This window comes from Bufo gargarizans, chromosome 4, assembly GCF_014858855.1.
Source record: "Bufo gargarizans isolate SCDJY-AF-19 chromosome 4, ASM1485885v1, whole genome shotgun sequence".
Lineage (NCBI taxonomy): Eukaryota > Metazoa > Chordata > Amphibia > Anura > Bufonidae > Bufo > Bufo gargarizans.
In genome coordinates, this window is record NC_058083.1 from 158,320,668 (window position 1) to 158,335,966 (window position 15,299).

The 15,299-nt window shown below is 44.5% G+C and overlaps 1 protein-coding gene and 1 non-coding gene across 2 annotated transcripts in view; both read right to left on the bottom strand.

Moving 5' to 3' along the window:
- The window catches only part of KPNA4 (karyopherin subunit alpha 4), a 39,278-nt gene that overhangs the window by 15,368 nt on the left and 8,611 nt on the right, over window positions 1-15,299 (bottom strand). Inside the window, exons 2-11 of the mRNA XM_044288823.1 lie at window positions 7,057-7,101; window positions 6,187-6,276; window positions 5,694-5,723; window positions 5,305-5,357; window positions 4,259-4,354; window positions 4,095-4,180; window positions 2,896-2,982; window positions 2,573-2,742; window positions 2,096-2,140; window positions 1,848-1,979 (exon numbers count right to left, since the gene is read on the bottom strand). Of these exons, the coding sequence (XP_044144758.1) occupies window positions 1,848-1,979; window positions 2,096-2,140; window positions 2,573-2,742; window positions 2,896-2,982; window positions 4,095-4,180; window positions 4,259-4,354; window positions 5,305-5,357; window positions 5,694-5,723; window positions 6,187-6,276; window positions 7,057-7,101 (834 nt within the window). The remainder of the gene's footprint in view (window positions 1-1,847; window positions 1,980-2,095; window positions 2,141-2,572; window positions 2,743-2,895; window positions 2,983-4,094; window positions 4,181-4,258; window positions 4,355-5,304; window positions 5,358-5,693; window positions 5,724-6,186; window positions 6,277-7,056; window positions 7,102-15,299) is intronic.
- On the bottom strand, window positions 2,229-2,517 carry LOC122937058. The gene has a single exon (XR_006389480.1).

Consider the following 15,299-nt stretch of genomic DNA (forward strand, 5'->3'; position numbering starts at 1 on the left):
AACTTATTCAACAGTTATCCATGAACTATAATCACATCATTTTACTGTATAATGAAAAAGCTATTGGAAAAGGTTATGATGTGTATTACACAGATATCTGATAGAGGTCATACAGTGGCATCTGTCACACATAGGCTACCATGTTGAAAAGCTTTTTAATTTTTCTTTTTTACTCTGCAGGATGAAAATGTAGACTACTACTACTACATTATCCTCCATCCTCTCGCTATTTTATACCAGTTAGGCCGAATGCACATGGCCGTTCAAGGCCGTGAGTGGTCCGTGGAACCACGGGCTGGATTCCTGCTGAGCAGCAGTGCACGGCGTCATTGGTTGCTATGATGCCGTGCGCTTCCTGCTGCCGCCACAATACAGTAATACACTGGTATGAGCTATACCAGTGTATTACTGTACTGTGGCGGCAGCAGGGAGCGCACGGCGTCATAGCAACTAATGACACCGTGCGCTCCTGCTCTCAGCAGGAATCCAGCCCGTGGTTCCACGGACCGCTCACGGCCTTAGTCTGATACCAAAATTATACTCTTTGGGCCTCCATCCAGCTAATGGACCCCCTATAGGGCACACCTAACACTTAGGGCTCATGCACATTGTTTCACTTCAATGGGGCTGCAAAAGATGCAGACAACACTGTGTGCTGTCCGCATCTGTTGCTCTGTTCTGTGGGGACGCAAAAAAATTGCAATCCGTTTTGCAGACAAAAATAAGAATTTCTATTATGGGCGGCATGTTCCATAAATTGTAGAACGCACACAGGTGGTGTCAGTTTTGCGGACAGCAAAACACTGCATGGTCGTGTGCTTGAGCCTTTAGGGCAGCGGTTCTCAACCTAGGGGTCGCGACCACTTTGGGGGGGGGGGGGTCGATCGGCCCTTTCCAGGGGGGAGGTCGCCTGAGGCTTCCTATTGTGGGTCGCCCACACAATGTCCTATCACTGCCTGTGCTTGAAGGAGCCTGACGTCTGGACGGGTAAGTCGGGCCCGCCTGTCTGCTGAGGTCAGAGTTTTTTTTGTTAATGACACCGCCGCTGAGCACCACTGCCACCAATGATTTAATTGAGCCTGGCTAATTTTATTTTAATTATTTGGCTGAGCAAGGCTTAATTTATTTGGGGGGTACCCCGAGTACCACTGATTTATTTATTTGGGGAAGACCTGAAGCCCCGCTGATTTATTTATTTGGGGGACCCTGAGCACTTCTGATTTATTGGGGGGGGGGGACTTGAAGCACCACCGATTTATTTGAGTTATTTATTTGGTTTACAAATATTTTGTATTTATGCTAAAGTTCTGTGGTTATGAATGAATACTTGCGTATTTGAATTAACATTTGGTGTATTGGTGTCTGTGCGTGTTTTTGGTGGGTCAAAAAGATATTTACATTACAATTCATAACAGTAGCAAAATTAGTTATGACGTAGCAAGGAAAAAAAATGTAATGATTGGGGGTCACCACAACATGAGGAACTGTATTAAGGGTCACGGCTTTAGAAAGGTTGAGAACCACTGCTTTAGGGCATTGTTCACATGACCAAGTGTTGCAATTTCTGCAGAAAAATTGCATTGTTACCACTTGAAATCTGCAGCAGATTGTGTTTTTGGTAGTGAAAATTACGGCCGATTTGATATTTCAACTCTGCACTAAAAAGAATGAAATCCACAATAAAAACCCTCAGCATAAATTGACATGCTGCAGATTTAAAAATGTCTATTTCCAAGAAAATAGACATCTATTTTTAAGAAAATCAGCGATGGCAAATTCACAGCACTTCTGTCACATGTGGAGATACCCAAGAATGAGTGTGTTCAATGCTTAACACCAAGACTTACCTGCACTTTTACTTCTGGGTTGCTTAAAAGAGGAACCAGGTTTGTCACAATCCCAGAGTCTATTACCATCTGAATTTGCTCATTACCAGCATCTGTTAGATAGGAGAGCGCCCACACTGTGTCCACCAAAATCTAGGGATAGAAACCAACCGTAAGAATTTTTCTACATACTATAAGAACACAATTATACAAAATAAAAAAATAAAAAAAATAAAAAAATAAAAAAATCGGACAAACCAGAAACTTACATTTACATCTGTGTGGTGAATGAGAACACAAAGTGCTGGCAGAATCTGCAAAAACAAAACACCACTATTCAAGGACATGTATAAAAATATATAAAAGCAAAAGTAGGACTCTACAAGAGTTATTCAGTGCTGGCTGGATCAGATCACAGGTCTGACTTATGCAAACCTGTCAGAGAAGGGTACGCAGGTTATTTAGGAGACCTAATGTAGGGCTCTAATCACTGGAATTGTTGCAGTAAGGCCCCTCTTCTTACAACATTCCTCAGATGCACTCCGAAATCAGCAATACTCTAATTTCAGAGGCCCCTTGTAATAACCTAAATACACACACTCACACACAGAATTAACCATTACAGAAATAATGTACATAACTCTATAAACACTCTCACCAATACCCTCAATTCTCTATTTCATCATATCCAGAACCAGCAGTCAATTATATGCCACTCTTGACTGGCCCCTAAATAAAACATTTACCTCCTGAATGGTCTCCATAGGCGGTGGAGGGTCTTTATGCCGACACAAGTTTACCATCACCCAAGTGACATTTCTCAAAAATGTAATGGGTATAGATGGGTTGATGAAAGATAGCAGAGGTTTTACCACACCAAGGCTGATGACATAATCCCTGCATTGTGGCCCATCACCTGATGAGAAATCAGAACAATTCATGTGAGGCTACATTTACATATTGCCATCAGCAAAATAAAGACCATGAGTCCTATAGGAGACAAATTCTGTACAGCAATGTCAATAGGTTGGCGAAAATCGACGCAGAATAAGCTGGCGAGAACACTTACCAATTATGTTGCCCAGTGCCCACACAGCTTGCTCACAAACATTCTGATGAGGAGAATGCAACAATCTTAAGAACAGAGGAACAGCATCTAAAAGAAAGAGCGAAGAGTTAAACTAGGAAACTCAATCACCTATAGACAGTAAATAGCTACCACGCAGCACCATTTGTTCTTGCGGGTGTTCTTTGTATCTGATGCGGATATTTACTCTAGATAAAATACACACAATACTTAGCCACTTGCGGACTACCCATAAACTTTCGGACAAGCTGCACACAACAATGCAAGGACGTTCCTTGCAGAGTTAGCAGCTACATGGCAATTGTGTCGCTGCAGGAGCGGGAGACCCACTGTCAAGGACAGATAGGCTCGCCAAAAAAGGCAAGGACTTTTACCGTCCGTCTTCTCCATCAATGTATACATAGTGCTCAATGAGCGTTAAGCATGCAGATCAGGCAGCAGCAATGTTGCTCCCTGCTCGGGTCAATGTTATCATTGGGGGCAGATATCGGCACAAAATGCTGCGTTTTAGCAGAGGCAGATCAGCTCTGTAATGAGACTGAACAGCCTTTGCTTTTAAAGACTTATCTCCTGTATTTCTTGCCCTATAAGACACCACCCCCCCCAAGAGGAGAAAATGGCAGTGTGTCTTATGGGGTGAATACTTATTAGTACTTCCTTTATGGAAGAGCTCATTCATACAGGAGAATCGGGAAGCGATTAATGCAACGCTTCTCCAACTCTGTACTCGCTGCTCCTGATTCTCATCCGCTTGCTGTGACCTCACGCTCAGCGGTGTCAGGTCCCAGAGCACAGCAGGAAGAAGAGTGCTAGATAAAAGCTAGGCGTGTCTTATGCGCAAGGGCATCTTATAGGATGAAAAAAAAAAAAAAACTAGTTATTGTTATACTTTATTCTACCGCAAAGTTATATCACTTTCGCCTACCAATACTAATGCAAAATACTGAGCTAACTTACTGCCATGTAAAGGTAGCCCAGTTCTGCACTCAATTGCAAGGCTTTCACTACATTATACTGCATACTTTGTAGACTAGATTATGTGGTTATGTGCCAGGCATGCACCCAGAACAGAAACATGGATATAAGCAAGATTCTGAAGAAGGCTTTATATGATATAGCCTGGTGGTAATACAGGCAGGTGGTTAAATAATATTAGAGTTACACCACTCTTCTATACTTACGTGATTGGACCACAGCTTGTGTTTGCTCAGATGTTCCTGAAGCAATGTTGGTGAGAGCCCACGCAGCTTCAAACTGGAGGGATGGACTAAGGAAAAATAAAATAAAATTAGTCAAGTGCAAATTATTGGCTTCATTAAAACACAAAGAACAGAAGAGCACTTACTTGTCATCTCTTTCTAGACAGTGGACCAAAATTGGCAAAATTCCCGATTTTATGAGATCATCAATTGGTGGATTACGATCGCTGGACAAAAGTTTCCTGATAACAAATGGCCAAGTTAGTAAAAAAAAAATCCAGTTCAGCCTTGGAAATTAAAGTTATGTCATCAGTAGGTTTTTTACTGTAAATACAGTTTTAAACATTTGCCCATAATAATTCCCATCCGTATCCAGGCTGCTGTGAATGGAAAGGTGGTTGCTTATGCACAGCTCTCTTCATTCACTTCCGTAGGCGTAATAATGCAGTACCCAAAAAAACAACCCAAACCAGTCAGAGCTTTTCAAGCAAATGACAGTTAAAACCACGTGATCTCACTGTCCTCTCTTCACACATCAATATCAGCATCTTACTGCCAGCAGCTTCAGCAGGAGGGTAAGATCCCATGCGTCAGATATTGTAGGATCTTGCTACTGAAGCTGCTCTGACGGTCCTCATTTGACAGTGTCAAAGCAGAGAACGTTCCCAACCAGTGGACAATGGACAGGTAGCAGCACCCAGCTGACAACAGCATACAGCAGACTAACCTGCATAGAGGGCATCAAGAATAACTGCGGGCTTAGCAGCAGAAACTGGTGAACTAGAAAGAACAAAGGTAATACACAAAAGGTCCCTTTTTTGGGTGATGACAGGTCCTCTAAAGTCTGCAGTGAGTTTTCTAAGGATATACTGGACCAGGAGAGGAAAAGAATTCCAAATATATTTGCTGCACCATTAAACAGTGTAAAGACGAATACCAATAAGTAGGGGGAAAAACCACCACCACCCACGGAAACATTACCAAAACACACTGTCCCATCAGCCATCTGTATCCCAGGGAGGCTACAAAGAGGCCCGCAGCAATAGTACAGGTACATATAGTCACATATGTAGACTGGCAGTTTTCATAAAGTAAAGGCACATGCTTGCCTCACTGCCCACCTTCAGCAATTTGGACAGTCGGGTAAAACTCTTGTAAGGGGTTGGGGACTTAATTATCATAAACATTTTACCTTGCAGCCTGAACAGCACTGAGCTGAATACCTTGATGGTCACTGGATGCATTCTGAAACAAGACAGATAAAAATTAGCACAGATTTCCTAGATGACATGTTCTCATAGTAAATTACTGTATTATCCATAACTTTATTATGAAGTATCTTATAGCTCTACTTTCTGCTGTCCCCTTATTACTCCTAGAAATGTTCAAATTGACAACTGGACGTTACCGGTTTGGGTGTGCGCCTACAGTCAGACGCTGTTTTATCAGCGCAGGAACACACCAAAAAGAACCTGTGCATGTTGCCAGCAGGGGGACATATATGCAGAAAATCTTGTTTTATGGGGAATACAAGTATTTATTTCAACCCGATGCCACTACTAATTCATCATTTCATATTACCTGCACAATTGCTTCCAAAGATGTATTTTGCTATAGGGACAAAAAAAAAAAAAAAAGTTAGATTATATGTAGGCAAAAATGCTCGCTTATAGGACAATTTTCACACTTCTAACAAATAAAACCTGCATTATTAAATGATAAAAGGAAATCTATTATAACTCTATACACATTTTCTATTAGATTTGCCACCTAGCGAAAATGCCACCCTGCTCTACATGCAATTTCACATCAAAAGCAAAGTTTTAATGCATTTTTTAATAAACATAACCCAAGCCGAGCCTGGTCGTTTCCATCAGTGAGAAATTTCTGCTCAACTGAACCTTGGTTCTGAGAATAGCTGTGGATCCGCAGTGAGGCCATTGCCTAACATACCAAAGTATCAGTGTTGGAAGCCTAATATAGACCCCAGCAGCAAAGTCAAGTGTGACTGCTGTCCCACGTGCATTGCTAACCTGCACCAAGTATTAGTACAGATCATTCCCACAGTACTCACCACTTTGAAATCCGCATCCACATCAGAGTCCTCACAAGCATCGTCGTGGGGAACATTTCTTCTTTTTAACAGATGCTCATCTCTTTTATTCTACATGAAAACAGTGAAATCCATGTTATCACCAGGAGGAGATCATGAAGACCATCAAGCAAATCATTTCTAAGTCCGTATTACATGCACCGTTCCGGGTGCATTCCGCATCACAGACGCGGACCCATTCACTTCAATGGGTCCGCAAAATCCCGATATGCGGAATGGTGCGTCCCGTACTTCTGTTCCGCAAAAAGATAGAACGTGTCCTCTTTTTGTGGAAAGTCCGGATCGGGGACCCATTAAAGTGAATGGGTCCACGATCCGCTGTGGCTGCCCCACGGTGGGTGTTTGTGCATTGCGACCCGCAAGAGGCCTAAGAATTTGCTAAACGTGTAAAGTAAAAGTCTCACAGCAGTTTAATAAATATGGCCAAGAATGATGGCAAGGTACTTCAGTCCCAAAATAGTAGCGTGAAAGTTGAAAATGATGGAGCATACAATATTTCCGACATTTAGCGGTCCTTGCCACCTCTTTGAAACTGGCAAGAAAAGGAAGTTGTGGGTGAGAGAGAAGGCTGATTTACTACAACTTACGCCAGAAACTGGGGTAAGTTGGAGCTCAAGTCTGTGGCAGCTCTTGGCTGGTGTAGACCGAGTTTACATCTCACGGCAGGGCGGAGATGTACCCAATTTATTAAGAGGCATCCGACTTACTTCCCATGCAGGGAAATCAAGACTGGCGTATGGGAACGTTTAATGTTTGGCCAGGACATTGTACAACTTCAGAACATATAACATGTTTAGCGATTACACAGATTAGTGGAAATATATGCTATACCTTTCTTAGCTCCACCACAACTTCATTCCTCTGTCTTCTCATGCTCTGAAAAAAGAAAAAAGGAAATGTTTAAAGCCAGAAGAAATGCTGCCTCTTTATATTCAATTCAAAACCTCTGAAATATACATCATTAGGACTTCTAAGGAAGCATCTGGTCCCATATAAATAAATATCTTCAGCTGCTTTTCTATGGGATCTTCCCCTCACATCCTTTAGGCTGGGGCTAAGTGGAAAACATGCAACAATCTCAATTATTCTATACTGGAAGAGGGAACCTCTTCTGTGACATACTTGGGCTTTATAGGGCAAATGGGAAAAAGGTTATTTTACAGACCCCCATTTAAAAAAAATAATACAGAAGTCTCCTTCTGTGCAGAGCGGTCTGACACGTAATGCATCAGCAGGCCAGTTTCTACAGAGGCTCTGCCCTTGTTCATACAGTGAGGGATCACCCCATGACAAACCCCAATGAGACATCTGGATCGGTAAAAGATCTGAAATTATGTGTCAGTTACTTATACGTACTTTACAACACGAGATGACGGATATAGAAGTAAAGATAAACCAGTCTGACCCGACAGGATTACCGTCACTGCTCATTTAAGCAGTGGAATACATAGCACACCCATAAAACAAACACTTGTAATCTCTGTGCCAATACAACAGTGCAGAGCAAGGTGTAAAATGAAAAAATCCTTAGGCTGCATTCATGTCAGTTCTGTCCCACGTCATGTGTACATTAGAAGTTTGCTTCTGAAAGATCTTGTACAGGGGCTGTCAATGTAGGGTACCATTGGAAAAAATATATATAAAAGTTACATGCTGCATGCACGTCCGCCCCCCTCTATTCACAGCTATGGGATTGTGTAGCCAAACCAGAGGTGAACGGAGGGTTGCCTTCCACACAGGGCTGCTCTCCCTTCACCAGGAGTTCCTGTTCTGGAGATAGGAATGGGTCCCAGAGGTGGGACCTGCACCTGACAGTGGCCTATCCTGGAGATGTCAATGTGTTGTAGTACCCCAGAGAGAGGTACTACAATAAGGCTTTGCAATATTGTTCATGTTATGTCACTTTACGTGCAATATACTTTGTACACCAGCAGATAGCGTACAGTTGGCAGTGCATGACAACAGGAATGGGACTTCATTCCTCCCCCTTGGTAGGAGTGGTCGGGTCCAAAACTTCCTGCTGAGCGAGTTAGAGTCAGTTTAGAGAGGGAGCATGCAATCCACCTCGCTCCTCCAGGCCATGTGAACCACAGAGGTGGCTCATCTAAAAGGACATCATTGCCCCAGAGAGACTACATGATCCTAGGTCGAGGAAGATTTGTAAACTACAGCATAATTGTTTCAGAGTAATCAAGCTATCAGGACTCCACTGCAAGGTGGTGGGTAACACATTAATACACCATCACAACTAGGGCTGAAACGATTATTCGAATAACTCGATTAAATCGAGTCAAAAAATTCATCGATGCAGTTTCCCTGCATCGATGAATCGTTCAGATCACGTGATCACGGAGCGGGAGTGAAATTAAGCGTCTCACTCACCGCTTCCGTGTCCTCCGGAGCCAGAGAGGCAGGACTGAGCGGCCGGCACAGCTGAGGGAGGAGGAGGAGGGAGTCTCTCCCTCCCCACTGTGCGCGGCTGCCGCTGAAGACCAAGGAGGAGGGGAGGGACTGTGGCCACTTCACCACCAATGAATGTGCCGGCCATATCCCACAGGGTCCCCCTCCTCCCCCCCATCATTGGTGGCAGTGTCAGTTCCGATCGGAGCCCCAGCAGTGTAATGCTGGGGCTCCGATCGGTTACCATGGGAGCCAGGACGCTGCTTAAGTCCTGGCTGCCATGGTATGTTAGTGAGCAGAGAGCAGCGCATTATACTCACGTGCGCTGTGGCCGCCGGTCGCTCCTTCTCATAGGTCTGTGCGGCGCATTGCTAATGCTGTAAGCATTAGCAATCCGCCGCACAGACAGAAGGAGCGACCGGCGGCCACAGCGCACGTGAGTATAATGCGCTGCTCTCTGCTCACTACTAACATACCATGGCAGCCAGGACTTAAGCAGCGTCCTGGCTCCCATGGTAACCGATCGGAGCCCCAGCATTACACTGCTGGGGCTCCGATCGGAACTGACACTGCCACCAATGATGGGGGGAGGAGGGGGACCCTGTGGCCACTGCCACCAATGATTAATCCTGGGGAGGGGGGGTTGCGTTACCAGAGGGGGCATATCAGAGGCTGGGGGGAGGCAGATCAGAGGCTGGGGGGAGGCAGATCAGAGGCTGGGGGGAGGCAGATCAGAGGCTGGGGGGAGGCAGATCAGAGGCTGGGGGGAGGCAGATCAGAGGCTGGGGGAGGCAGATCAGAGGCTGGGGGGAGGCAGATCAGAGGCTGGGGGGAGGCAGATCAGAGGCTGGGGGGAGGCAGATCAGAGGCTGGGGGGAGGCAGATGGAGAGTGGTTAATGGAGGCTGCAAGCACCACCTTGGCATGTATAAAGTTATTGGTTTAGAGAGGGGTTAATGAAGGCACCGCCAAGGTGCTTTCATTAACCTCTTCAGACCAATAACTTTATACATGCCTAATGCCAAGGTGCTTCCATTAACCCCTCCAAACCCAATGGGCATGTATAAAGTTATTGGTTTGGAGGGGTTAATGGAAGCACCTTGGCATTAGGCATGTATAAAGTTATTAACCCCTTCAAACCAATAACTTTATACATACCTAATTACGTACGTTATTTTAAGTAGCTTTTTCTTATTAGATTACTCGATGAATCGAGAAATATAATCGATAGAATACTCGATTACAAAAATATTAGTTTACTGCAGCCCTAATCACAACAGTTCAGGACAGGCATAGCTATACGCCTGCATCATATAGTGGACACCTACAGCAAAAAGGTACCAGAGTAAAGCCGTAGGAAAGTGAATCCAGAGAAAGACAGCTAGCAAATTTCTGAGGGTTGTCTTCTGCTTTTGCGCTCCAAAAATGATGTTTTGTTCTACTTCTGCCTGGTTCCTTCACATCACCATTTTTACTGCACCGAACCCTAGGCAGTGATGACCTGAGGTGGGACACCGTGACATCTCATCATGGCCACTACCCCTCCCATCCTCTGCAAAGGCTCCTCAGGTGCTCGCTGCAGAATGATTATGGCAACACCCCTTTAACATATGCAGTACTTTAAACGTCATGGGATGGACAAAGCGTAGTACGCTTCCATTCTCTTTCCCTGACATGTTAAACATGCGGTAAAAACATCATGTGAACACTTATACTGATGTGCTGGCCCCAAGTAGAAGTACCCATGCTGTTTAGGATGCCTGTACTTGTACCCGCCATGGACTATGCAGCAAAAACACCTGGTTTAGCCATTTACTGTGGTGTGGCAATGCGGTCATCAGCCCTTGTCACTTAGCAAGGTGAAGTACATTGCAACTATGGCCCAGATTTACTAATCCTGTAGCTAGCATACACTGTTTTCGGTTGTCTGGAGCTGCACCAGATTTATCACCGAGGCTCAGGCTGGATGGTACATGTAGTGCAGTGATAGAAAATTATTTATAACTCCAAGTCTCAGCAGTTGGACCCGTCAAGTAATTATCTTATAGACAGGGAATAAGTCTTTATAATAGGACAAATCCATAATAAAAAAAAAAAAAAAAAAAAGCAAAACTGGCAATTTGCTGTTAAATAGTACAGCTTTGTTTTGTTCATGCACTGCACACCCACTAAGGGCATGTCTATTCATGGAAGAAACGCTGTGGAGCTGCAGTCATCGATTGTCATGCATCAGATCTGCAGCGTGGTACAGTCCCAGCAAAGTTAAAGGGGTAGTCCCACTTCATTAAATAGTGTTACATTAAATCATTGCCCCCCACTGAACATTTCTTATTATACATGTAATAAAAAAAAACATACCATTCAGCATAAAAATGCTCATTTCACTCCCCTGTGTTTATGCTGGTATCCCCTGTATGGGCCGCGCCTGTGCACAATGTCCTACCTTCTCCCCAGCCGGCCGCTCAAGAACGCGCACGCTGGCTGAGACCACGCATGCCCAAAGGGATCACAACAGCCGTGAATTTCTCCCCTATTAGTCCCGGGTCGACTCCTTCTGGGCGCCGGAGCACACGGCGTCCTCGGTTGCTATGCCGCCGTGTGCTCCCTCCTGCCGCCGGAATACAGTGATACACTGCTATTATCTATAAGAGTGTATTACCGTTTTCCGGCAGCAGGAGGGAGCGCACGGCGTCATAGCAACCGAGGACGCCGTGCTCTCTGGTGCCCAGAAGGAGTCCAGGCGGCAATCCACAGATGCCCCCCCCCCCCCCCCCCCCCCCCCCCCCCCCCCACAAGTGCCATCCACAGATGTCTAATATTGTACACTGGGAAAGCTAAGTAATAAGTCAGTGAATATATCTATATCTAGCACAGATCATATGGCTACTAGCTAACATGCATTTGGGCTGTAGTGATTTATTGTTTTCGCTGCACAGAATGGGTTTGTAACACAGGTTTTATGTGTAAAAATTTATTATAATGCAGGACAGCCACAAGTTACTACATTAGTTCACTAGCATTGGTCAGTGGTCACCGAGTGGTTCCCCAGCAGGGGGATGGGCTTTACATACTCTGCAGGCTGCCAGACTGTTGACTCATCCACATGGAGCACTCAAGGACTGAGCTCTCAGAGTGAGTCATGAGGAGGCGTGGCCGGCCTTCACTCAACTGCCTGAGCCAAACCAGGAAGTTAGGCTACTTTCACACTTGCGTTCGGAGCGGATCCGTCTGGTGTCTGCACAGACGGATCCGCTCCTATAATGCAAATGCTTAGAACCGTTTAGAAAGGATCCGTTTGCATTACCATGCATTTTGTTCATGATAGTGCAAACGGATCCGTTTTGACTTTACATTGAAAGTCAACGGGGGACGGATCAGTTTGAAAATTGAGCCATACTGTGTCAACTTCAAACGGATCCGTCCCCATTGACTTCGGGTGTCCGCCTGCTGAGCGGAGGACGGTGCCAGACTGATGCATTCTGAGCGGATCCGTATCCACTCAGAATGCATTAGGGCTGGACGGATCCGTTCGGGGCCGCTTGTGAGAGCCGTCAAACGGAACTCACAAGCGGAGCCCCGAACGCAAGTGTGAAAGTAGCCTTAACAGGACATCTACTGCTGGTAAGATTGAAAAAGCAAGATGGGAATACCCCTTTAATGAGTTTCTAGCAATGCTCATCCACACCCTGCAGAAGAAAAAAAATACACCGCGGAAATTGACAGTGCAGATTTTAAGTTAGCAGCATTTTACTTTATGCTATGGATTCTCATTGTGGTTTGCATTCTTTATAATGCAAAGAGTAAAATCTGAACAAATTTGCATTTCTGCAAAAAAATAAATAATTTGGTGTGTTTTTTGCTTCGGATTTCCTGAAGAAAAGCTGCAGCATTCAGTCATGTGGACATACACCAAATGTACAGCCACAAGGAAAGGTTCCCGTAATTGAAAAACCCCCTTAATTTAGTATTCAGCTTCACTGGACAAGATCCATAGTCCCCAAGTACACCATGTCCTCCAGCAGAAGCCAGGCGCAGGAGGCATGAGTGCGCAGTATAAATTTAGACAGACTGAAATCTGATAACGTACGGCATGATGTTTAAAATAGACAATTGTATTAAACCAGGGATGATACCGGGAGGGAAGGCATGACACTTAAAATACAATGTGTCAGGGCTGGAAGTTATTGCGTCACAAATGGGCACCAGGACCAGTGGTGCCTAGTTTCCACTCTACTATATCATTAAGCCTATATTCACATGTAGCAGTTAGAACCACACTGGGCCTTTTCCCAGTTTGTACGGTGGTTGCTGTGTTTACAGGTTAAAACGTGTTAAGTGTTTTACCTGTTTAAAAATAAATATCTATATATATTAGGGTGGGTTCACATGTGCGTTCTGGATTCCGTTATGGCTTTCCGTTATAACGCCATCCATGAGACAGAAGGACGGATCCATTATTCTGCCTCCTAAAGGCTTCCGTTTTATGGATTCCGTTATAACTTTTTGATCACTGAAATATTTTTTTAGGGAAAAGGGAGACTAAAAATTTGTGAAATCGTGTGGTTTGTCCCCATTAGTGTTTTCCGCCACAGGAAATGAAAAAAATTATTTTTTTTAATATGTAATTTGGAAAAGGGGACATTTAAACTTTAATGTAAACATTTTAAATTTACCCCCTTAGGGGGGGGCAAGAACCTGGAATCTTGTTGCCTTGTATCATTAGAGTCCACATCAACATCTACTGTATATCTGACATGTTTTGTCATGACAGTCCTCACGGGCAATGGAGAGTCGCTTTATATTTGTAGCATAGTGGAAATTAGGCACTACTTGCCTCTATGACGTTGCAGTATTAGCTTGCCTATTACACGGGTCATTTTGTTGAGACGTTACCACAAAACACGGGAAAGCAGACAACCAGCTAATACCTTACAGTCCTGTAACAGGGAAATTTCATCCCCAGGGCTGCACCAATCAGCACCCATTCTTGCACAGGCAACGGACAGCTAAGGGTACTTTCACACTAGGGTTAAAGTTTTCCGGTATCGAGTTCTGTCACAGGAGCTAAATACTGGGAAAAAATGCTTCCATTTTATCCTAATGCATTTTGATTGGAGAGCATTCCGTTCAGTATGCATCAGGATTGTCTTCAGTTCAGCCCCTTTTACGGTATTTGCATGCAGTACTTTTAAGTTCGGCCGCCTCTCGGCATCCGCTGCCACCGAAACTCAGCCCCCATTATAGTCAATGGGGGTGGAGCAGCAGTCCAGGGGCATACGTGAATTAGCAGCAGGACGGATCCGACAGACTGTTCACCCGCCGGAGTCCCCTTCCGCTAGTGTGAAACTCTCCTTATGTTTTATATTCCCTGTGGATTACAATACAAGTTATTCTCAAAAAGGGAAGGAGTTAAATAGAAGCACATTTATTATGTGGTACCCATGCTGCTAAATTGAACGTGGCCTAAATCGGGCTCACTTCTACATGACTAGTGTGTGTTGCTAACTTTCATTGCAGATGTATGAAGGCTCAGGTGAGTCAATTGATACATGTGGCATTTATCATGTAGAGGAAGTTTATACAAGGCACTTACCAATGTATTGTGATGGTCGATATTGCCTCCTTTGCTGGATTCATTTTTCTATCATATTATACACTGCTAGTTTCCAGGGTTACAGACCACCCTGTAATCCATCAGTGGTGGCCGTGCCTGCACACTATAGGAAAAATGTGCCGGCCTCTCTGGTGGCCGAGACGTGGGAGTGCACATAGGCTGGTGCTTTTTCCTATAGTATGTAAGCAGTAGCACAACATCTGATGGATTGCAGGGTGGGAATAACTTCTGGATACGAGCAGTGTATAATTTGATGGAAAAAGGAATCCAGCAAAGGAAGCAATATGGACAATCACAATAACTTTATCTACCTGATAAATGCCATTTGCTGAAGGGACACAACCCCTTTAACTATTAGGATGCTGTACATGCTTTGTTCAGGCTTCTGGAAATAAATGTGAGCACTGCAGAATGAGAACATTTATGCAAACTGCTAACGTGCTTTGCATTTAGCCTCCCAATTTTCAAGATCCTTGTGTGTGGGTAAGGAATAGAAAGCATTATTACACCCAGCAGCTATCCTGCTGGATGTAATAGAGTAGAGGAGTTAGATCTAAAGCATATCTGCTCGTCAGTATTGAGCTTACACCTCCCGTGTACTGCCGTATAGGCCATACATGCATGTGGATTTCTCCCCTAGAAGCACCGAGACTAGGGGAGTTCATATACAGCTGGAGCCCAAAAGGCACCACAATTTTTTCTCTTTTGGAGAGAAAGAAAGCCTTGACAAGTCAGTGGTATTAAAAGCTAGAGTAGAGGCTGTAGGCTCGCTCCAGTTATGTTCAAGGGGTTGTCCCACGGTAGAATTTTATTTTTATTTTTTCCCTCAAAGCAGCAACTGGATTGGGATTAGGGCTGATAATATTCGATAACAGGATTCGTTGCTATGATAGGTCACTAATATATTGTCAAGGGGTCTCTTCACAGGCCATGTGACATCACCAAACATCAGTCACATGGCCTAGCTGATGCGCAGCCCCATTCAAGTCAACGGGGCCGAGCTGCAATACCAAGCACTGCCACTACCATGTACGGCATTGTTTTTGGCGAGTCCCCAGGAG